This window comes from Scylla paramamosain, chromosome 37, assembly GCF_035594125.1.
Source record: "Scylla paramamosain isolate STU-SP2022 chromosome 37, ASM3559412v1, whole genome shotgun sequence".
Lineage (NCBI taxonomy): Eukaryota > Metazoa > Arthropoda > Malacostraca > Decapoda > Portunidae > Scylla > Scylla paramamosain.
Window position 1 is genome coordinate 15,249,414 of NC_087187.1, and position 24,584 is coordinate 15,273,997.

General features: G+C 43.3%; 1 protein-coding gene across 7 annotated transcripts in view; it reads left to right on the forward strand.

The window, feature by feature from the left end:
• LOC135091517 (fibrocystin-L-like) overlaps positions 1-24,584 on the forward strand; it is a 136,284-nt gene that overhangs the window by 61,914 nt on the left and 49,786 nt on the right. For all 7 annotated transcript variants that reach the window (XM_063989241.1, XM_063989237.1, XM_063989235.1 and 4 more), the window contains 20 exons: positions 2,747-3,747; positions 8,048-8,192; positions 8,491-8,608; positions 9,068-9,217; positions 9,845-10,019; positions 10,377-10,527; positions 10,867-11,208; positions 11,807-11,973; positions 12,443-12,681; positions 13,481-13,635; positions 13,954-14,238; positions 15,005-15,177; positions 15,594-15,663; positions 16,517-16,679; positions 18,001-18,236; positions 18,787-18,933; positions 19,896-20,111; positions 20,575-20,672; positions 22,086-22,192; positions 22,642-22,738. In XM_063989241.1, the coding sequence (XP_063845311.1) occupies positions 2,747-3,747; positions 8,048-8,192; positions 8,491-8,608; positions 9,068-9,217; positions 9,845-10,019; positions 10,377-10,527; positions 10,867-11,208; positions 11,807-11,973; positions 12,443-12,681; positions 13,481-13,635; positions 13,954-14,238; positions 15,005-15,177; positions 15,594-15,663; positions 16,517-16,679; positions 18,001-18,236; positions 18,787-18,933; positions 19,896-20,111; positions 20,575-20,672; positions 22,086-22,192; positions 22,642-22,738 (4,235 nt within the window). The remainder of the gene's footprint in view (positions 1-2,746; positions 3,748-8,047; positions 8,193-8,490; positions 8,609-9,067; positions 9,218-9,844; positions 10,020-10,376; positions 10,528-10,866; positions 11,209-11,806; positions 11,974-12,442; positions 12,682-13,480; positions 13,636-13,953; positions 14,239-15,004; positions 15,178-15,593; positions 15,664-16,516; positions 16,680-18,000; positions 18,237-18,786; positions 18,934-19,895; positions 20,112-20,574; positions 20,673-22,085; positions 22,193-22,641; positions 22,739-24,584) is intronic.

Consider the following 24,584-nt stretch of genomic DNA (forward strand, 5'->3'; position numbering starts at 1 on the left):
TCTCCTTTACTTCCAGCCTTGTGAATTGGGTAATATTCGCCTATTTCCAAACTTTGGGTACTTTTCCTTCCAACAGGGTGGTGCTAATTATATTGTGTATCACTTGAGCTAGTTTTGGGCTACACTTCTTTAGAATTCAGTTTGACAGACTATCAGGTCCCATTGCTTTCCATACACCCAGCTCTTCCAATATATTCTTTACTTCTGTTGATGTTACTACCTCTTTCAGACCAGTCCCATTTTCCATCACTATCCTTTCTTCCCTAAAATAATTTTCTTTAGTAAGCAGTGAGTGGAAGTGTCTGTTGAACACTTCAGCCATCTCTTTTGGGTCTTCAACCATTTCTCCAACTATTACTCAGCTGATGTCTTCTTTACTCCTCAATTTTCCATTCATAAATCTTTAAAACAGTTTTGGTTGGTCTTTGCATTTATGCACAACATTCTTTTCATAATTCTACTCATCTCTGTGTATTTTAACATATTCATTCCTCTTTCTTATATAATTGGTCCACAAGTCATGTCTCTTATTTTTCTTCCACGTTCCATGCTTTTTTCTGTCTCCAGTCTAGCTGTAGCACATCTCTTGTTACTCCAATCCTTCTTAAAAAGGTTTTCTGTTGATTTCATAGGTGTCCATTTCCCCTCTCCTTTATTATAAATGTTCAGGAAGGGGGTCCACTTTCCTTCTATATCACCCATTTGCAATACTTTGTTCCAATCCATTTCAATGAAATACTTCCTAAGCTGTCCAAAATTTGTCTCACTGCAGTTCAACCATTCTCTCCTGTGGTCTTTTCTCATACTTATGTTTTTTATTCATTACTAAGAACTGAATCAATGCATAGTCACTTTTATCTATTGGTTTTTTGTGTTTTAAATCCTCTATTATGGCTTGTTCCTTCGTAAAAATTAGATCCAGCTTTGACAGTATTTAATTTCCTCTGAATTTTGTGTCTTCTTTAACCCACTACATCAGAATATTCTCAACAGCCAACTCCAGTAATTTGGTCCCCCTGTGATGGCTTACTATGTTATGTGGTCCAATTTTCCCAAGATATCTCTTTACAGTTAAAGTCTCCCGTCACTAGTTCACCTCATTTTCATCCAGCAACTTGGATAAACATGCCTTTATGTCTTTCAGCATTCTCTTGTATTCTTCCTCACCCCTTGAGTTGGAATAAGGGAAACATAGGTCACTGCAGTATTTTGGCATCTTCCCACATTTCTTTTTAAGGCTATTTTCAGTACCTCTGCCTTCCCCTCCCCACATGTAGTGGATTTCACCGTCAATTCTTGTCTAATTAGGAGCATCACACCTCCACCCTGCTTAAATCTTTTATTTCTCATCCAGAGGTTGTAATTTCCATCACCAATATCTAAAACGTCCACATCACTCTCCAGTTTTGTTTCAACAATTGCCATGATATTTGGTTTCTCTTCTCTTAAATAGTCTCTAACTTTCAACACTACTGGTATCAGACCATTTATGTTAGTATACGCCACTTTTAAACCTCCCCTTCTGCATTGTCCTCTTTCCTGTACCACTTTCTCAGCCTCATGTCTGTGACCCTCCAATAGAACCTCTTTTCCACTTCTGGTCTTTTTTCATTTTTTTTTTTCATTTAATTCTCTTCTTAGTTCATTTATAGTAGCTCTCTCTTCTCTGGTCCTATCTTTTTCATCCACACTTGGTTGTACTCTTCAACTCTGGCCAATTTCTAAACTTTGCCTAATATTTTTTCAGCTGCTGCTTGTGACCTGTGTGTGTGTGTGTGTGTGTGTGTGTGTGTGTGTGTAGAGTTGTTGTAAGCCAGCTTCTCACTATTTATGAGTTACGTTAGAGCTGTGAAGTCTTTCTGCTCACCAAGTACTGCTACTTCACTCTCATTCCTCAAGTCAAATTACCTAGTGGTTGGCCCAAGGGTTTGAGTGGGGCATGCCATAAACACAGCTCTAAAAGTTCTATGATTGTTTATTAACCAGTGAATTATTATTCCAGTCATTACTCCTTAACAGCAAAGTGAGTGATGTGTTGGACCAAAGCACAAGGGGATGGTTTTGGCTGCACATGTGTTGTCAGTCTGAACAGCTGAATGAGGGTTGTCTTATGAGGCTGGACTGCTTGCATCACCATTACTCTTGTGGGGGGCAGTGACAGATGAGTGAGTGTTGTCTTGTGAGCCACTTTTGCCATCATTAGTCTTGCATGGGGTGGTGATGGCACTGGTGTCAGTACTATGTCATAGTGTTTTATTTCTATTCCTGAGGTGCTGAGAGAAGACCTTCGTGCACTGATAGGTGTGTGGAGGTGTGTCTAAGGCTGTGTGTGTGTGTGTGTGTGTGTGTGTGTGTGTGTGTGTGTGTGTGTGTGTGTGTGTGTGTGTGTGCATACATGAAGTTAAAAGAACACTTGTCTTCACTCTAAACTTGAGGCAAGAGGAACACAGCAGAGTACTGAGTCAGAGCTGCTGCCTGGATGTGTGGTGAGGCACTGTTGGCAGTGGTACTCATGTGTGCATTACTGTATTACCACATGGCACATCTTCCTTTCAGTGCAGAATGATCAAGATGAGTGAATTATTTAAGTCTGTCACCATATCTAAGGCTAGATGTGTATCCAACATCAACAGTGTCTTGGCAAAAGACTATATAAATTCCTTTTCTCGTCTCAAACCGTAATATGGTAATTTGGTGTCTTTTGAGTGACTAAATCTTAAAAAGCTTAAAAGAAAATCTCCTGCAGGTGCCGGCCAAGATGGACACCCTGACCTTCACCTACAGTGAGGCACTCACCCCTGTGGTCACCAGCATGGCAGTGCAGGGCGAGGAAGTGACACTGTCTGGCCACAACTTTGGCAGTGACAACACCAAGGTCACCATCACTCTGGTGCAACAGTCTGTCCCCCGTGGCTGCCGAGAGGTGCCTCAGGAGGAGGAGAAGGAAGACTTGATGGTAGAAGAAAGGGAAGAGGAGGTGGTGGTGGTGCTGAAGGATGAGGTTGAGGACTTCCTGGGTGTGGAGATGGGTGATGAGATGGACCGCCTGGTGGAGACAGTGGCCGAGGATGAGGATAACGTGCTCAGTGGTAAGTACCTGCATGGCCTGGGGCAGAAGGCGAGGCTGTCCCTGATGGATGTGCTGGAGGCCCCTCAGGGCTTCTGGGGTAGCTTCACTGGTACCAGGGCAGCCACCTTTGAGGAGACGGTGCAGCTGGGTGCCTGGCGCATGGCTGGCAGTGGTCCTCTTCCCTACATACTGGACCACAACCCCCAGGAGAGACACCCACGACAGAGTCACTCAACAGAGGACCATCCCACCTCCTACTCCTGCACCATCACCTCTCTCACCCCCACCAAAGTGTCCTGCACAGCAGCTGGCCTGTCCGCAGGCTCCTACAGACCCATGGTGACCGTGGCTGGGGCTGGGGCTGTTGTGGGCAACGAGGTGTCCTCCACTACCCTGCCCGTGGCCTCTGCCCTAACACCTCAGTCCGGCAGCATCAACGGCGGTGCAGTGCTGGTGGTGAACGGCTCAGGGTTCATTCCCGGGTACATGATGGTGGTGGTCGGTGGTGCTGAGTGCCCCATGCTGCAGGAGAGTGCCAACACCATCTCCTGCCGCCTGCCACCTGGCATTGAGGGGGAGGCAGCGGTGGTGGTCAGTGTGGCCTGCAGTGAGAATGTGATGGCTGCCAAAGCATTCACCTACGCTGCAGCCGTCACCCCCATGCTTCTCTCTGTCACGTGAGTCTTGATGCCATGCACCCCACCTCACCACACACACACACACACACACACACATCTTCTGTATCACTGGTGTTTTGTTTATAATAATAATAATAATAATAACAATAATGATAATAATAATAATAATGATGCTACTACTACAACTGATATTAATAACAATAATAATAATAATAATAATAATAATAATAATGATAATGATGATGATGATGATGATGATGATAATGATGATAATGATAATAATAATAATAACAGTAATATATTATTGATATTATCATTATTAAATATGTTCACTAATTTCAATGAGAACAAATATTTATCTTCATGTTCAAAGTGATTGTGTTGGCCAGCACCCCCACCACCTCATTTACCCAGTGACCTCAGATCTTGATGTTACAGGTGGCGCAGGATCACTCCTGAGCCGGGCCTTTGTGTTGGCAAAGACAATTCACTCTTCACTAGGTGAATTGCCACACTCTTGAATCTTCTGAATTTTCCACCATCTGGCTTCAACCACAGAGTCATTCAAACTAAATTTATCTGTGCTGTATACCTCTCATCTAACTTCTCTGACTATAAGAAATTCTTTGACTAACTTCCAAAGTGGAGCACATTCTGACTCTCTTCCTTTTTGCAGAGATCTCCATTCTTGGAGACCAATGTTCACCACCAGGTTTGGCTTTCCTCTCCTTTCACTGACCATCCTGGTGAACTAGCCTTCAACTTTACCATCCTCCACGACCTAGAGCAACATCCTACTTGTATTCCTGACTGTCTTGGAGATAAGCCCAACATTCTTGACTTTTTTCTGACTTCTAATCCATCTGCTTATGCTGTTACCCTATCTTTTCTGTTGGGCTCCTCTGATCACAATCTCACTTCTGTATCTTATCCTATTGCTCCAATCCCTCCTCAGGATCCCCCTAAGCAGAGGTGCCTCTGACATTTTACTTCTGCTAGTTAGGGGGCCTGAGGAGGTGTTTTGCTGATTTTCCTTGGAATGACTACTGCTTCCATGTCACAGACTGTCTCTGTGTGCTGAGCGCATAACAGAGATGATAGTATCTGGCATGGAAGTGTACATTCCTCTCTCTTTTTCTCAACCTAAACCTTCCAAACCTTGGTTTAACACAGCCTGTTCTTGTGCTATACATGATAGAGAGATGGGTAACAAAAGGTACTTGAGCCTTCCATCACCAGAATCTCATGCACTTTATATTTCTAACCGGAACCATGCAAAGTCTTTTCTCCAACAAGCCAAAAAATCCTTCATAAATAGAAAGTGTCAAAATTTTTCAAGATCTAACTCCCCTCATGATTTCTGGCACCTAACCAAACACATCTCCCATAACTTTGCTTCTTCATCTTTCTCTCTTTTATTTCAACCAGATGGCACCACTCTGATCTCATCTATTTCTAAAGCTGAACTCTTTCCTCAAACCTTTGCTAAAAACTCTACCTTGAATGATTCAGTGCTTCTTCCTCCCTCTCCTCCACCTTCTGACTACTTCGTGTTACCTATTAAAATTCTTCACAATGATGTTTTCCATGCCTTCAGTGGCCTAAACCCTCAGAAGGCTTATGGACCTGATGGGGTCCCTCCTATTGTTCTCCGAAACCGTGCCTCCGTGCTTGCACCTTGCCTAGTCAAACTCTTTCAGCTCTGTCTGTCAACATCTACCTCTCCTTCTTGCTGGAAGTTTGCCTACATTCAGCATGTTCCTAAAAAGGGTGACCGTTCTAATCCCTCAAACTACCGTCCTATTGCTTTAATTTCCTGCCTATCTAAAATTTTTTAATCTTTCCTCAACAGGAAGATTCTTAAACATCTTTCATGTCACAACTTTCTATCTGATCACCAGTATGGGTTCTGTCAAGGCTGCTCTACTTCTTCTGGCTTTTCTTACTGAGTCTTGGTCATCTCTTTTAGAGATTTTAGAGAAACTTTTGCTGTTGCCTTAGACATATCAAAAGCTTTTGATAGAGTCTGACATAAAGCTTTGATTTCCAAACTGCCCTCCTACGTCTTCTATCCTTTTCTCAGCAACTTCATCTTAAGTTTCCTTCCTGACCGTTCTGTTGCTGCTGTGGTAGATGGTCACTGTTCTTCTAAATCTTTTAACAGTGGTGTTCCTCAGGGTTCTGTCCTGTCACATATTCTCTTCCTATTATTCATCAGTGATCTTCTAAACCAAACTTCTCATCCTATCCACTCATATGATGATGATACCACCCTGCACTTTTACACGTCTTTTCATAGATGTCCAACCCTTCAGGAAGTAAACAGGTCACAAAAGGAAATCACAGAACACCTGTCGTCTGATTTCTCTAAAATTTCTGATTGTGACAGAGCAAACTTAGTATTGTTCAATGCCTCAAAAACTCAATTCTTCCATCTACCAACTCAACACAACCTTCCAGACAACTATCCCCTCTTCGTCAATGGCACATAACTGTTCCCCTCTCCTACATTGAACATCCTCGGTCTGTCCTTTTCTTATAATCTAGACTGGAATCTTCACATGTCATCCCTAGCTAAAACAGCCTCTATGAAGTTAGGCGTTCTGAGACATCGCCAGTTTTTCTCACCCTTCCAGCTGCTAACACTGTACAGAGGCCTTATCTGTCCATGTATGGATTATGCCTTTCTATGGATTATGCTCTTCTAGACAGGGTTGAATCAAAAGCTTTTCGTCTCATCAACTCCTCAATAACTGACTGTCTTCAGCCTCTTACTCACTGCTGCAATGTTGCATATCTTGCTATCTTCTATCACCATTTTCATGCTAACTGTTCTGATCTTGCTAGCTGCATGCCTCCCCTCCTACTGCAGCCTTGCTGCACAAGCCTTCTTTTTCTCACCCCTACTCTGTCCACCTCTCTAATGCAAAAGTTAACCAGTAATCTTATCATCCATCCCTTTCTCTGGTAAACTCTGGAACTCCCTACCTGCTTCTGTATTTCCACCTTCCTGTGACTTGAACTCCTTCAGGAGGGAAGTTTCAACACACTTATCCTTCAATTTTTGATCACCACTTTGGACCCTGTTTGGGGACTAGCATCTCGGTGGGGTTTTTTTTTTTAAATTGGGTTTTTGTTGCCATTGGCCCGTGTCCCTCTTACATGAAAAAAGTTCAACAAAGGACTGTTGTTAAGACACTGCACGTGAGGTGGCCCCCAGTTTGGAAGTATTGTAAATGAATGTTGCGATGAAATAGAATGGGTCTTTGAGACAACAACAAATAAGATGAATGATGATAGTAATAATAATGACAGTGATACTAATACTACTAATATTGATAGTAATAATACTACCTAATAATTATAGTGACAATAATAATAACAACATAATGTCAGTGCTCACTTTGTTCATTATCTAGCTTGTAGGAATTTTGGGTCAGCAGTCTTCACTTGCCTCAAGACTCACAGGTCAACCAAGTGTTGCACCATGGAGGGCATGTCACTCACACCAGTTCTTCAGAATTGTTGTGCTTTAACACAGTCTGTGATGTAGTGGCAAGAAGTGTGTTTGTTGTTCTCAATACACAGCCTGCACTCACTTGGCTTGCTTTCACACATCAGAGCTTGCTGTTGGCCCAAATGAAATTATAGGGGCATAGGATGGGATTATCCCTTAATGAAGCCAACAAGTTGATAATGTCATAATTAATGTAGCCAAGGCCAGAGGCAGAGCTCAGAGCCAGCCATTCCAGTTCATCAGCGTGGAGCAGAGCGGCCAGCCTGCCAACCTTTCACAACAGTGTCTGGGCAGTAGGCAGAACTGAGTGTGGCCCTTCAGGTGGCCTAATTCCTGTATGAGTAACTTTTTTGTGGGGCCAGCCTGTTCAGGCCACTGGACAGGCTGGCCAGAGCATACATGCTGACTTCAAGGCTTAGTTTGGAGGGAGTCTAACAAAAAAAAAAAAGCAACTTTGGAGTGGTAGAATCGCGACACCTTGACCACATATGTAACAAAGACTACTTTTGATAAACAAGCATAATCCCTGACTCTCATAGGACTCTGTGGGCTCTCTTCTCTCTCCTCCTCTTGCCTCCTTAAAACTTCATTTCTTCTATAAATAATGTCCACAATGTCAAGTACAGGGTCATCAGTGAGCTCTTTTGCTAAGAAGAGTGCTGTGGTCGGCCATTTTTGCTGCTTCCTGCTGATGGACTGCCCCAAACGAATGGGGGTGCAGGGTTAGAGAGAAACTTCCTGTATAATGCACCCCTGGTCTCCTGTCCCCACCCCACACCGCTTCCCTCCCAACCTCACACTACCCCCTTACTCTCCTGCCAGGCCCTCTACTGATGTGGTGAGCAGCACCACCCTCACACTGGATGGCACTGGCTTCACTCTGTCCGGGGGCACCCCTGAGGTCACCGTGGGGGGCAAGAGGTGTGGCCTGGTCTCCCCTGCTTCCCCCACCTCCCTCCAGTGCATCGTGAGTCAGGGGGATTGAGGGGAAGTGCTGCAGGGAAGAGACTGATGAGTGCCATGAGGGAGTGTGAGGCAGCTTGGGGGGGAAAGTGAGAGGGAACTGAGTAATAATAATAGTAGAGGAAATAGATGTAGTTCTGCAAATGAGTGAGTGACAGGAAAAGTAACATTACTGAATGAGACAATGAATTAAGCGAGGATAGATTTGGGTTAGGAAAAGTTTTTTGAATTCGGAAGAATGTTTAATGCTCTTTTTTTCTTTCTTTCCCTGGTGGTGGTGGTGGTGGTGGTGGTGGAGACAGGTCCCAGCACTTGGAGGAGGGAAACATGAGGTGGTTGTGAGGGATGCAGTGTATGGAGACTCCAACAACTTGTCCATCTCCCTCATCTTCTCTCTCACCTCACTCACTCCCCCCTCAGGTGTGTGTGTGTGTGTATGTGTGTGTGTGTGTGTGTGTGTGTGTGTGTTTGTGTGTGTGTTTTGTACCTCTCTTTACCTGCCTGTCTGTCTGTATCTATCTATCTATCTGCTTCTCTCTCTCTCTCTCTCTCTCTCTCTCTCTCTCTCTCTCTCTCTCTCTCTCTCTCTCTCTCTCTCTCTCTCTCTCTCTCTCTCTCTCTCTCTCTCTCTCTCTCTCTCTCTCTCTCTCTCTCTCTCTCTCTCTCTCTCTCTCTCTCTCTGCATGTCTATCTCTGCCTGTCTGTCTGTCTCTACTTATATGTCTCTGCCTGCTTGTCTATCTTTCTGTCTGTTCTTGATTATACTGTCTCTTTCTGCCTGTCTCTGTCTGTCCATCTGTCGCACCCTGTTTGTCTGTCTCTGTGTTTGTGTGTCTGTGTGTCTGTCTCATCCCCCTGACTCTGACTGACCTCACACAGGGAGCTTTGGGGGTGCTAGGATCATGCTGGCAGGTCAGGGCTTTGACCCGGATGGCGGCTCCTTGGTGACCTTGTGTGACCTGCCCTGTGACCTTGTGAGCAGCGACAGCACCACAGCCGTAACCTGTGTGGCACCAGCCCTGCCCCACAGTGAGTAGTGGTGGTGGTGGTAGTGGTAGTAGTGTCATTATTACTGTTATTCATGATAGTAGCAGTATTATTATCATTAGTAGTATTATGATAATTAATTCAATGATAATGATAATAATGACAATATAACTAATCCTTCCTTTTATTTGTCTGTGTGTGTGTGTGTGTGTGTGTGTGATGGTCAGTAAATTATCTCTATCAATAAATTATCCATCTGTACCTATTTACCTATCTATTAATCTATTTACCTACTTATCTATCTATCTATATCTATCTATCTATCTATCTATCTACAGTATGTCTACCTGTTTGTCTACCTACCTACCTATCTATCTATCGGTCAGTCTGTCTGTATAACTGAATCTGTTAACTAAACCTTCCTTTTATTTGTCTATGTGTGTGTGTGTGTGTGTGATGATCAATAAACTATCTATCTGTTTTTCTATCTGTCAGTTAACTATCAATCTGTTCATCCATCTGTCAATAAACTATAAATCTATCAATTTATTTATCTATCTCTATCTATCTATCTATCAATTAATCAATTAATTTATCTATCCATCCATCCATCAATCTATCCATCCCTCCATCCAACCATCCATCCATCTATCCATCTATACGTACCAGGTGAGGCGGATGTGACATGTGATGTGGTGGTGAGCAGCCCGAATGGTTTGTCTGCCAGTCTGCTGGGTGGTTTCACCTACCAACTGGCTCTCACACCCTCCCTCACTGGCCTGGAGCCCCAGCGAGGCGGCACTGCTGGCGGCACCTCCCTCACCCTCACTGGCACTGGCTTTGGGTAAGTACCACAGTGCCTGGTGTCTGTGTGACTCTCTGGGTGTCTGTGCTTCTCTGCCTGTCTGTCTGTCTGTCTGCCTGTCTGTCTGTCTGTCTGTCTGTCTGTCTGTCTGTCTGTCTGTCTGTCTGTCTGTATGCATGCTGTATTTTCTGCCATATAACCTTGCTTAACCTGATCACTGCCCCCTCAGGTCAAGCAGTATTGCAATGACCTGACCTAACCTTGCCTAACCTTAAGACAAGTGACAACATAGTGACCTGACTTAACCTTGTCTAACCCAGCCACTACCTTATCAGGTCAAACAGCAACATAATGATCTGACTTGACCTTGCCTAACTTAGACCTTATCCTCCCTAGGTTGAGCGGCAATGAGGTGACCATTGGTGGGTCAGAGTGCAAGGTGACCCAGGAAGGTCCGACCAGCATCACCTGTATCACTGAGGCTCACCAAGGGTCAGGTCACTTCCAGGTCAAGGTCACTGCCCCTGGGAAAGGCTTGGCAGCAGCTGTGAGTGTTTATGTGTTCTTTTGTTTGGTGAAAGTGTTTTGCTCTTTTCCCTTCTGTTTACTTGCTTAATTTGATGTCTTTTATTAATTTTTGTGTTTATAATTTCTTCATCTCCTGTTTCATCCTTTTAGCCTCATTTTCTCCTTTCCTTTCTTAACTTACCTTCCTTCTTCTATCCCTCTATCCCTCTGACCCCTTCACCCCTCACCTTTCCTCCCTCACCCCTCATCATTGATCCCTCACCTCTAAAATTCGCCACTCAGCACCCTCATCTCATTCTCCTCCTTCACCCACCTCACCCCCTTGCCCCTCACCTCTCACCCCTCATCTCCACAACAGAACAATAGTGGAATCTTCTCCTACATCGACCTCTGGAGTTCACCATTCACTTGGGGCAGCGAACCGCCACCATCACAGGGGCAGTTGGTGGTGGTGACTCAGGGCCAGACACTGCTGCTGGACCAGTCAACACCAGTGCTGAAGATGCTGCTGATCCAGGGCGGCCACGTGGTGTTTGATGTGGAGACTGTGGAGGAGCTGGTGTTGCGGGCAGAGTATATTTTGATCGTTGGTGGTGGCTCTCTCAGTATTGGGTCGGAGGATCAGCCTTTCCCTGGTGAGGCCGTCATTGAACTGCACGGCAACACACACTCCACCGAGCTGCCCCTGTATGGTGCCAAGGTGAGAGGCTGAGGGAGAGAGGGAGAGGGAGAGTGTGAGGGTGCCAAGGGGAGAGGGAGAGAAAAAGGGTGCCAAGGTGAGAGGCAAAGGGAGAGAAGGATTCAACCAGAATTCTATGCCTTACATGGATTCTGGTGGAGGTTGGTCTGGTTATCAAGATGCATCCATGATTGTAGTGGTGAGGAGGATGAGTCTGTCTATCTGTCTGTCTGTCTGTCTGTGTGTCTGCTTGTTTGTCAAGGAATCTAGGCTTTCATTCTGTTGGTTTGTATTGTTGTGATCTGTCTGTCTGTCTGTATGTTTGTCTGACAGATAGATCACAACAATATAAACCAGCAGAATATAAGACTAGATTCCTTGACAGACAGACAGACAGACAGACAGACCACAACGATACAAAACATCAAAATGAAAGACTAGACTCCATCCCACTGTGCAGAGAGAGAGAGAGAGAGAGAGAGAGAGAGAGAGAGAGAGAGAGAGAGAGAGAGAGAGAGAGAGAGAGAGAAGAACAATAAAAATAACAACATAAAAGACTGGATTCCTTCCACATAACCTAACCAAACCCCTTTACCATCTACCCTGACCCATCCCACAGGTGTTGGCGGTGCGTGATGGGACGCTGGACCTTCATGGCCGTCACGTCCCCATCACCTGGACCCACCTGGCATACACGGCCTCCCTTGGGGACACCAACCTCACCCTGTCCCTGCCTGTCACCTGGAGGCAGGGTGACCAGGTTGTTATTGCCACCACAGAGAACAGGTAAAGGAACATTCATGTGCAAATCTCTCTCTCTCTCTCTCTCTCTCTCTCTCTCTCTCTCTCTCTCTCTCTCTCTCTCTCTCTCTCTCTCTCTCTCTCTCTCTCTCTCTCTCTCTCTCTCTCTCTCTCTCTCTCTCTCTCTCTCTCTCTCTCTCACCCGTAGAGATGCAGTAGATAAAAATATCTCTCTACTTCCCTCATAACCATCCTCTCTCCTTCCCTCCCTCTCTCCCTCCCTTCTCTCTAACCACCAATCCATCTCTACCTAACCACCTCTCTCACTCTCTCTCTCTCTCTCTCTCTCTCTCTCTCTCTCTCTCTCTCTCTCTCTCTCTCTCTCTCTCTCTCTCTCTCTCTCTCTCTCTCTCTCTCTCTCTCTCTCTCTCTCTCTCTCTCTCTCTCACTACCCATTCATCTCCCAAACCACCCCTCTCTCCCTCTCCCTCTCACCCCCTTCATCCCTCCACAGGTTCTACATGAATGAGAACGAGGTGAGGACCATCGCATCAGTCTCTGAGGACGGCCTGGAGGTCACGCTGACAGAGGCACTGGAGCACACCCACCTCTCCGTCACCCAGACTCTTGGGGGACGCACGGTGGAGACACGTGCAGAGGTGGGACTCCTCACCCACAATGTCAAGATCCGGGGAAATGTTGGCACCGACTTCAGTGTGGCTATTGAGGGCTGTGACACTGCTTTTAGGCCTGGTGAGTTTGGTGTTGTGGTGTTGTTCTGTGCTGTATATAGGCTATGAAAGGCTGTGAGGAGGAGGAATAGTGTGTAGGTCTGAGTTCATTGACTTCTGGTGAGTGACTTATTGCTGTTCTGTTGCAGATTCTGAAGGTGTGTTGTGTGTGGGCCGTAAGGAGTAGTAGTAGTAGTAGTAGTGTGTAGGTGTGAGTTCATTCAGTTCTGGTGAGTTTGGTGACTTACTGCCATTCTGGTGCAGGTTCTCAAGGTATATCGTAGTGGTTGTGAATAGTAGCAGTGGTGTGTGATGGTGCAGATCTGAATTTTAAAGGATTCACCACGCTTAAGTCACAATACTTTTCCTCAGAATCTGTTAATGGTGTAGAATCTTGTTCATTTATGATTACAGTTATGAAAGAACTCTTGAAAGCCACAATACTTTCCACCAAAATCTATTAACAGTATATAATCCTTGTTAACCTCATTACAATCAGGAAAACATCCTTGAAAACCACAACAGTTTCCACCACACTCAGTTAATGGCATAGAATCCATGTTAGAGTGTGAAAATATCCTTGAAAACAACAATAGTTTTCCCCAGATCTAATAAAGGCATAGAATCCTTGCTAACCTTTCACTACTATAATGAAAACACCCTGGAAAATCCCAGTAACTTTCACCAGGACCTGATAGAAGTGGCTGAGATAAGATGCAGAAACACGAGAATACATCTCTCTTTTTCTTTCTCTCAATGCATTCTTCTCTCTCTGTTCACTGCCACACACCAACATGTCTCTCTTCTCTTTACCATCCCAGACCAGCACGCCACCCAGTCATGTTTCAATGGTCGACATGGAGATGAGATTGGCAGTGACCAATTTGGCGCCACCGTGATACTGTCTGGAAAGTTCCCTGACCAGGACTTGGTGATGGGACGCATTGAGTATGTGGAGGTGACCAAGGCTGGTCAGGTGAGGCTGTGAGAGGCTGGGTCCTGCTGGGCCAGGCTGGGTCAGGTCATGTGTGTTGTGGCAGTGGTAATGGTAGTAGTAGTAGTAGTAGTAGTAATGTCACATGTAGTAATTTGAGCAATATGTGTTGTACTTCCACTTGAGAGAGACACAGTTGTACCACCTCCACATCCACCCTAATTCATTCACACATCAAAATATCCCTCCATCTCCACTTCAAACAGGCACAGTAACACCACCTTCACTTCAGGCAAGCACAATAACACACCACATCCATTGTAATCCACACACATACACACTTGCCAAATTTCCACCCAGGCATTCCAACTTGGGCGATACCCACTCCACTTCCACCTGGCTGGGGACATGGGTGGTTCGTACATCCGCGGGTGCTCCATCCACCACACCTACAACCGCGCAGTGACAATGCACGCAACGAACAACCTGCTGGTGGAGCATAATGTGGCGTACAACAACATGGGTCACGCTATCTTCACAGAGGATGGGGTGGAGCAGAACAATGTGGTGCAGTACAACCTTGCAGTCTACACCAGGACCTCCTCTTCCCTCCTTAATGTGGATGTGACACCCTCCTCATTCTGGGTGGGTGTGTGTATGTGATTATCTAGTTGTATTTAACAAGTTGTACTGCACAGGGTCCAAGTAGGCTCTTTTTGTCCTGTTTCCATGTATATGTTTGCACGATTTCTCTTTAATTATGTGTACAATGTCTGCTGTAACCACATCTTTTGTGTGTGTGTGTGTGTGTGTGTGTGTGTGTGTGTGTGTGTGTGTGCGTGCGTTTGCATATGTGTGCGTGTATGGGGGAAGGAAGCAGGGAGGGAAAAGGTGGGAGGAGGGAGAACAAGTAAGGGATGTCTTCTACTTTCTCTCACCCCTATTCTATCCACCTCTTTAATGCAAGAATTAACCAGTATTCTCAATCATTCATCCCTTTTTCTCGTAAACTCTGGAACTCACTGCCTGCTTCTGTATTTCCTCAGTTCAATAACTTGAACTCCTTCAAGAGGGAGGCTTCAAGTTTTGGGTGATCCATTGGCCTCTTTCCTTTAGGGACTGGCACCTCAGTGGGCATTTTTCTTCCTTTTGTTGCCCTTGACCAGTGCTCCTCTTTCAGTAAAAATCAATTAGATGGAGGAATGTGTGAGAGAGAGAGAGAGAGAGAGAGAGAGAGAGAGAGAGAGAGAGAGAGAGAGAGAGAGAGAGAGAATCTTCCACACACTCAAAACTCTCAAAGTCTCCACAAGCCATTCAGAGAACCACCTCCCATTCCAGTTACACACCCATAACTCCTACAATTTTCCACAAACCGCTTACTCACTGATCCCCTGTTTCGCTCATCCATCAGGTGGTGAACCCAAACAACATTTTCCGTCACAATGCAGCTGCCGGTGGAACACACTTTGGTTACTGGTACAGGCTGGACCACCACCCCTCGGGCCCATCCACCACCTACACCTACTGCCAGAACAATGAAAAGATGGGACTCTTCTTCAATAACACTGCACATTCCATGGGAAGGTGTGTGTGTGTGTGTGTGTGTTTGTGTGTGTGTGTGTGTGTGTTGGGTGGGTAGGAGAGAGAGAGAGAGAGAGAGAGAGAGAGAGAGAGAGAGAGAGAGAGAGAGAGAGAGAGAGAGAGAGAGAGAGAGAGAGAGAGAGAGAGAGAGAGAGAGAGAGAGAGAGAGAGAGAGAGAGAGAGAGAGAGAGAGAGAGAGAGAGGATGTGTGTATGTGTGCATGAGTGTTATTGTTATGATGAGTGTTATTGTTATGCTGTGTGTTCTATGCTGGCTTGAAGTTTACATGATGGGTGGGATAGAGAGAGAGAGAGGGAGAGAGAGAGGATCATAGTACAGAAGGATAAAAGTTAATCTGTTTTCTGGCTATCCATCTGGGACATTGGGACATTTGATGACAACACTGGCCTCTGTTCCAGGTATGGTCTGTGGGTGTTCTCCAATCCAGGATATCACCCAAAATCCGACATCTGTGGAGGCAGGGACATGGTAAGTCTGTGTCACGCATCACTAAATACGTATCCATTCATGTGTATATGATCTGTGTGTGTGTATAATGATGGGCAATACTGCTACACTCTGTCATTAGGTGTGTCTTAGTAATTCAGGACACAGGAACATGATAACACTGCCACTGACCACTGCCACTGACTCACTGATCAGTCAGCAAATTCCCATCTTGTCTTGAAATGTGCAGCAGACTGATGTATTTTCCGTCAAAACCCATCCAGTTCAAATTATGGTTCTGGTAGAAATATAGAAGTTTGCTAACATTTCAAAGTCAGATAGAAATTCATAGACCAGTCAGTGATTTAGTACATGAGTCAGTGGCAGTGCTACCATGCTCCTGTACCCTAATTACCTTGCCTAATTACTGATACACTTGATGAAACAGAGCTTACTATTATGAACTATGCTCCTGTAGCCTCACCTGCCTAATTACTGATACACTTGATGAAACAGAGCTTACTATTACAAAAAATAATACGATCCCACACAGGATGGTCCAGGCAAAGCACCACACACACACACACACACACACACACACACACACACACACACACACACACTCACACACGTAGCCCCATCAACCCCTCACTGGAAAGGAACAGTCTTGTGGCTTAGTGAACTGTTACCAAGAAATAAAAATCCCAGTAGTAAGGACAATAAAAAAATAAATAAATAAATAAATAAAAATCTTCCACTTTTGGATGAGCCTTTTGACCATTCTTTTGAGCCTGCACCTCAGTGGCCTTTTTTTCACCTGTTGCCCTTGGCCAGTGTCCACTTACACACACGCACACAAAAAAAAAAAAAATAAGAAAAAAAAAAATTCCTGCAGGTGGCCAAGTGGGAAAGCTTCACCGCGTGGCACTGTGAGCGGGGTGCTGAGGCAGTATCTGGCACTAAGCTGCAGTTCCACAACTTTGTGATGCTTGATAACCAACAGGCTGGCATGGAGATGGTGTCTGTGAAGGGAGGGTTCGGACAGGATGACGGCCCTGGTGAGTCACTGGGTGGTGATGGGGTGAAGGGGGATGGTGACTGGGAGGAGTGAGAGGTATAGGGAGTCCTCAGTTTACAATGATCTCGACTTCTGCCTCTTGGTAGTTAAACTGGCAGTGCTTGTCCCTGTACATTCCCCTTTGTCCTTTTTACTGATTTATTTATTTTTTATCTATTTATTTATTTTTTTACTGTATGTCCTGATGTGTTTCTTTTACAGGTACGGTAGTTATGTTTTTATAACCTAGAATATGACTTTACTATAACATTAGCATAGGTGAGTGACATAATGTAGGTACCAGTTTAAACCTATGCTGAAAATTGGTTTATTAAGTGGCATAGGAATGGAACTCCATCATAACTCAAGGATCCCCTGAGGCCTTGTTGAGCTTCCTGACTGATGAAAAAATTATGGTTAAAAGAAGCAGAGTATGCAAGTGAATTAGTGAGAGGTAGTGAGGCCTTGTTGAGCTCCCTGACTGATGAGAAAGTTGTGGTTAAGAGAAGCAGGATATGCGAGTGAATTAGTGAGAGGTAGTGAGGCCTGGTTGAGCTCCCTGCCTGATGAGGAAATTTTGGTTAAGAAAAGCAGGATATGCAAGTGATGAGTTAAATTGCAGTGTTATTTAAGATGCTTGATTCCATTTCTTCCTTCCCTACATCTTGCACAGCTTTTGGAGGGAACATAAATAACATACCACACAGATGTTTAAATAACTGTTATAGCAAAAACAACAGCAGCAGTTAATATAAGTACATTGAATTATATAATGACATAAACTTGGGTAGGTTAGGTTATGTTCAGTTAGGTTTTCTACAGGCACCTTCTATAACAGCATCTTCAAGTACAGTAACCATTTCACACACTAGCAACTCTCTTAAGGATTTTCAAAGGTCACATGTGTGATTAATTGAACTTTCATGGGCCTCATTTTTCCATTGATGATGCTGAATTCCTGCTAAACTATCACTGGAATCATGAAAACACACTTTGAAACACTAATAGCTCTCATAAGGACTATTTTCAAAGGCTATATATGATGAGTTTGAACTCTCAGGGATGTTTTTTCCCAGTGATGATGATGAATTCCTGTTAAACTATCACTGAAATAATGATGCTGTGGAAGGCTTCTACAGCATCAGTTGTGAAAAAAAAAAAGAAGAGAAAATAAAGAAAAAACATGAAAACCTGAATAATCACCTTGAAAACAGACCTTTTAGAACGCACACCAAGCTACTCTGACACAAACACCATTTTGTCTCCAGATTAAGTTTTTGTAGGATCATGAGACAGTCTTTTATTCACGCTGTTTTGTGCAGGCATCTTCAATTCCCTGGTGGTGTGTCACTCGGCCCTCAACTCCACTGCCTGCACCTCAGGAACCAGTGGTATTGTGGCACCCAAGACCCAGATCTTTAGTATCTCCAATGTCACATTTGTTAACTATGATGAGGATGGAAGTGCTGCGCTGTCTGGATGTTCTCAGTGCAGGAACTACCAGGGAGGCTACAGGGCACAGGTTAAGGGTCTGGCCTTTGAGAATTCACCCAACAAGGTAAGGAAAAGCATCTCTTCTTCAGGATGACACTCTGTACCTCCTCAGTTTTTGCCATATATGTACTTATTTTGCAATGCTTTGTTCTCCTATAAGGACAATTTTCTGAAGTCACAACCATGATTACTGAAGTTCTTATAAGTGTTTCTTCCATTACTGATGGTGAACCATTGTTAAACTAGTCTTAGATGCATGGAAACACTTAAAAACTCACAAATAACTCATAAGAACTTTTTTAATGCAGAATCATCATTAAACTGATGAGAATCTTGAAAACATTTACAAACACCAGTAACTCTTGTAATGACTGTTTTCAAGGGCTGCATATATAATTAGTTAGATTCTCATGGATGTTTTTTTCCCAGTGATGATGGTGAATTCCCTCTTAAACTATCACTAGAAAAGCAATGGTTCTACAGCATTATAGTAAAGAAGATCCATGAAAACGTGACTAATCACCTTGAAAATAAACCTGATGGCAGAGCAAAGTATTCAAGAATACACACAAAGTTGCTCCTTGACACAGACACCATTCTGTCTCCCACATCAGATCAGGTTTCAGTGGGAACACGAGACAATCTGGATAGACGCTGATGGCTCTCTGACGGGCGAACCGGAGGCGAATGTTGTTCCCACAATGGGCATCTTACCAACTGATTCCTGCACTCAAGAAGCAGCATTCTCTGTCACCAAGAATGTAGGTATAAGGCAGAATATATTTGTGGGTTTATAGATATTTTCCCCTTCCTTCTTTGAGATTTTTTTCTCTCTCATTGATATGCTTCGGGTCTTCTTGTATTTCTTTATTATTTATTGTACCTGGATAAATGCTGATTAACTTGTATGTTTTCACTTCCCTTCCTTGTACCTTTATCTTATATACTGAGTCATTTCTAGGATGCCATTTCTTTCTTTTTATCTTTTTCTGTGCCTTTCCTCCAGGGGTCAATGGGCCTAAGAGTGTGAATGATGTGTGTTTGAGTGTGAGGTGCTTTGGGCCACCTAGTGTGGGATTATCAGCCTGGTGTATAGACAGATAGATCTCTTTTCCTCCTTGTACTATATATCAAAGAGGCATCTGCATATGCATGTGTGTGTATCTAATCACAGTACACATCACTTCATTAGGGAACTTTAAAAGATTAGACAAGTTTATACATCATGATGATAGGTGGAAATAGGTGGGTATGTTTCTTAGAGACTGCCACGTGTAGGTCTGGTAGCCTTTTGCAGCTTCCCTTATTTTCTTATTTTTTGTTAATACAAATTTCACCCAATAGTATAAGCAGTCTTATCACTCCCATCACTCCTTTCCTGCTTGTCTTTTACATCAAGTATACATCTGTGTATGCATATGTGTGTATCTAATCACAGTAAACATCACCAGTACTAACCCCAACAACAGCATAACCAACTCCTGGTAAACTTTGGAATTCCCTGCCTGCTTCTGTGTTTCCTTCTTTCTATGACATGAACTCTTTCAAAAGGGAGGTTTTGTGACACTTGACCTCCAACTTTGAATGATCTTTTTGATCCTTTCCTTTAGAGACTGGCACCTCATTGGGTCTTTTTATTTGCTCTTTTTGCTGCCCTTGGCCAGCACCCCTCTTACATACAAAAAAACAATAATAACCATTCCTTTGTCTTTCATCACTACAGGTGCCAGGATCAGTTTGCCGAGGGGCCATGAAATTCCTGCGAGTGGCCGTCACCAATCCGAGCCCTTCCTCGCTGCTTGGCAAGGACCTGGTGGTGAGCAACGAATTCGGCGCCACCCACATCTCTTACCTCATGCTCCGTATTGGTGGTGCTGGCTGGATGGGGCTTGTCTACACTGGTGCCACCTTTAACTTCAACTTTGAAAATGCTAATCAGGTGAGTTCTGGGTGTGGTGGAGGCTAAAGGGAGAGGAACACAGCAACACAGGGGAGTGGTGGAGGCTAAGGGGGACATGTGAGCACAAGAACACAAGGATAGCTGCAAGTAGCCATCAGGTCTACAACTGGCAGTCTCTGGGATATAAACTTTCTCTCTCTGACACACACACACACACACACACACACACACACACACACACACACACACACACACACACACACACAGAATGGAATAAATATTATCTTTATGCTAAGTTGTTTATGCATTCAGATGAAAATTAGATTTTTTATTATTATTTTATTATTATTATTATTATTATTATTATTATTATTATTATTATTATTATTATTGTTATTATTGTTATTTTTATTGTTATTATTATTTTCACTGTAATCATTTTTATCACAGGTTTATGCATATGATTTAATTTTGTTTTGGTTCCATTTTTTCTTCCCATCAGTTCGTCAACATGTCGTACAAGACTAACACAAAATTCATGACAAGAAATGACTACTATTTTGTGAAGCACACACTCACCCAGACACCTGACAGAATTGAGTAAGTGTCCCTGTGAGTTTGTGTGTGTGTGTGTGTGTGTGTGTGTGTAGTTGTAGTACAGAGGGTGTTTGAGTTACAAGCAAGATATGTTCCAGAAGCCTGTTTGTAAGTCATTTTCCTCGCAACTCGTCATCATAATTTTTCAGAACCAAAAAAGTATCATACGTTCTGCAAACAATGTAATGCTTACTTACTTGATACTTGGTACCATGAGAGAGAGAGAGAAAAAGAGAGAGAGGGAGAAAGAGAAAGCATCTTGCCTTATGGGTGATGTGATACCACCAAGAAGTGACAGTCTTGAGGCTTCTGCCAAATGCAAGACTCATATATGCCAGGCATACAACTCTCTCTCTCTCTCTCTCTCTCTCTCTCTCTCTCTCATGTACATTTTTCCTTTCTTCCACTCTCCTTCTCGGGTTATGCATACCTTTATTCATATAATTTATTAAGATGGCTGGCTGAAAGCATAAGACAGGTTTGTTTGCCTATTTGTGGACTTAATGTAATGGAGCAGGCTTTCTACACCATGCAGCACAACTCTCCTGTCTCTTTGCCTCTCAGAGGCAGACTGGCAGAGGTCCGTGCACTGTGGAGTCTCAAGGCAGACTCACTGCGGTGCAGTACAATATGTTTTTAAATTAAATTTAAATTTTAAACTAGCGTCTCATAATAAACTGCTACAGGGCCTGTGTCCTGGGGCAGTGGGCGGCCCTCTGCTATGCTGCTGCACTGCGTAGTTAGTGGCAAAGCAGCATACTGTATGCCAAATTTGAATGTTTGGTTAGCAAAGGGAACAATATCAAGAGCACATTTTCTTTTTGCATGTAGACTGCTCATATTAATGAACATTCGTATTTACATTGTGTATTTACCTAGTTGCGTTTACCTAGTTGTATTGTACAGAGCACAAGCCAAAGCTCATTTTGTCTTGTCTCCATAACCATATTTATCCAGTTTCTGTTTAAACATGTGTACACTATTTGCTACAACCACTTCTTCCTTCAGATCATTCCAGATTTCAATAGTTCTGTATGGGGAGCTGTATTTCTTGATGTTGCTTGAACATCCACTCTTCTTTATTCTCTTCACATGCCCCCTCATCTGTCTCTCTCCCTCCTTCATCTGTGGTAACAAGTAATTTCTGCTTATTCTTTCTATATTGTTTACTAACTTGTACATTGTTATAAGGTCTCCTCTTTCTCTTCTCTCTTGGTGTGTTGGTAATTCCATCTCTTCAAGTCTTTCTTCATAGCTTAAGTGTGTGCGTGTGCCTGCACACACGTGTGCTTCCATCTTGTACATTCTCTTTTATTAACCCCATCTCCTCACTTCATTAATCCCAAACCTCTATTTCTATGCATGTCCGTGTGTGTGATCTAACCTGACCTAATGTGGCATTGCCTAACTTGACAGGACGACCAAGGGTGAGAGGGAGAGCCTGGAGTCCCTGCCTGACCCCACCACAAACATTCATGGGGACTTCTACTGGGACACAGACTCAAAGGAACTCACGTACATGGGTAAGAGCAAGGTCAGAGTGTGTTGAAAATGGTGGGTTGGGTGACTGAGCCGCTGCTGGTGTTGTGTTGTGTATCATGAGTGGTACCGTTGCTGAAAATTGTCTGAAAATTCTCTCATTGCCTGAAATCTGCTGTGGAAGAGTGAGATGGTGATGTGTTGGGAGTGGTGGCTGGGTGAGGTGACTGTGCTGGGGTTGTGTTGTTGTGTAAATTAAAATCTCTTCTTTGTGTTTCAATGCCCAACTGTACTGTTCTCCTTGTGATGGTCTTGCCTGCAATATAACTTCTCCTCATGCTATTTCCGTGTTCTACAATATTCTTCTTCTGTTATGGTTGTTGCCAGCAGTATTGACCTTCCTCTTCTCTCCCTGTCCTGTCCTACAATACTGCTCTTCTGTTATGGTTGTTGCCAGTGCCATTAACTCTCCTCTTCTCTCCCTGTGTTTCAGTGTCGCACAGTAAAAAGACTACAAAAAGGCATAGCAACATGGTGTTTGATGACCGAGTTCCTGGTCAATCAAGGCAGATCAGTTTCAGTGTGTATAAGTATGTATTTATCTGTGTATTTCTATTTTTATTGCATTGAGTTAAGTTTTCATGTTCCATTTGTGTGTGTGTGTGTGTGTGTGTGTGTGTGTGTGTGTGTGTGTGTGTGTGTGTATTTACCTAGTTGTATTTACCTAGTTGTATAGTACAGGGTCCTAGCCAAAGCTCAATTAGTCCTGTCTCCATACCCGAATTTGTCCAATCTCTCTTTAAACATGTGCACACTCTTTGCCGCAACCATCTCTTCTTTTAAGTTATTCCATATTTCAACCGTTCAATGCGGAAAGCTGTATTTCTTAATATCTCCCAAACAATGACTCTTCTTTAATTTCTTCATATGTCCCCTTGTACGTCTATCTCTTTCCTCCACTTTTACAACTAGGTCATCTCTGTCTATCTTCTCCATGCCATTTACTAATTTGAACATTGTTATTAGGTCTCCTCTTTCCCTTCTTTCTTGCAGTGTTGGTAATCCAATTTCTTCCAGTCTTTCCTCGTAACTTAGGTCTTCCAATTCAGGTATCATTTTTGTAGCTGTTCTTTGTATTCTTTCCAATTTCCTTATATCTTTCTTCTTGTGTGAAGACCATACCACTGCTGCGTATTCCAGTTTGGGGCGTATCATGTGTGTTATGATTTTCTTCATCATTTCTTTGTCTAGGTAATTAAATGCCACCCTGATATTTGTTAGCAAATTATATGTAGAGCCAAATATTCCATTGATGTGTTTTTCTGGTGATAGCGTGTCTTGAATTATTACTCCCAAGTCTTTTTCTTCTTTGCTCTTTGGTATTGTGATTCCTCCCATCTTATACTCCCATGAAGGTCTCCTTTTACTTCTTCCCATCTCCATTACATGGCACTTCTTTATATTGAATTCTAATTTCCATCGTTTACTCCATTCATAAATTCTATCAATATCCCTCTGTAGTTCCTCACAATCCTCTTGGTTCTTTATTACTGTCATCAATTTTGCATCATCTGCAAACATGTTAATGTAGCTATTTAAACCCACCATCATATCATTTATATAGACCTGAAACATTATAGGTGCCAACACAGACCCTTGTGGTACTCTGCTTGTTACTTCGCACCAACTTGATTTATTATCTCTGATTACTGTACTCATTTCCCTACCTTGGAGATAATCCTTCATCCACTTAAGTATTTTTCCTTTTAGCCCTCCTCGATGTTCCAGTTTCCATATGAGACTTTTATGTGGAACTGTATCAAAAGCTTTTTTCAGATCTAAATAGATCTGTGTGTGTGTGTGTGTGTGTGTGTTTGTGTGTATTTACCTAGTTGTATTTACCTAGCTGTGTTTTACAGGAAAAAGAGGTATGCTCATGGTGTCCTGTCTCTATATCTATAAGCATCCAGCTTAACTTTAAATTCATGAATATTTTTTTATTGTACCACTGTTTCATTTGAGTTGTTCCATATTTCTATGCTTCTATTTGGGAAACCATATTTCTTGACATCTCTTCTGCTTCCTGTTTTCTTCAGTTTCACTCCATGTCCTCTTGTAGCTCTTGAGTCCCACACAAATAAGTCTTCTTTGTCAACTTGATCCTTACCCTTTAAAGCTCTGTATATAGCTATCAGGTCCCCTCTTTCTTTTCTCTCTTGTAATGATGGAAGCTTCAATCTCCTTAATCTTTCTTCATAGGTTAAATCTCTCAAACTTGGTACCAGTTTGGTTGCAGCTTTTTGGATCCTTTCTATTTTTCTTATTCCCTTTTTATTATGGAGTGACCAAACAATTGTGGCATATTCCAGTTTTGGTTGAATCACATATTCCATCAACTTTTTCATCATCTCTTCATCCATAAAAGCAAATGCCCCT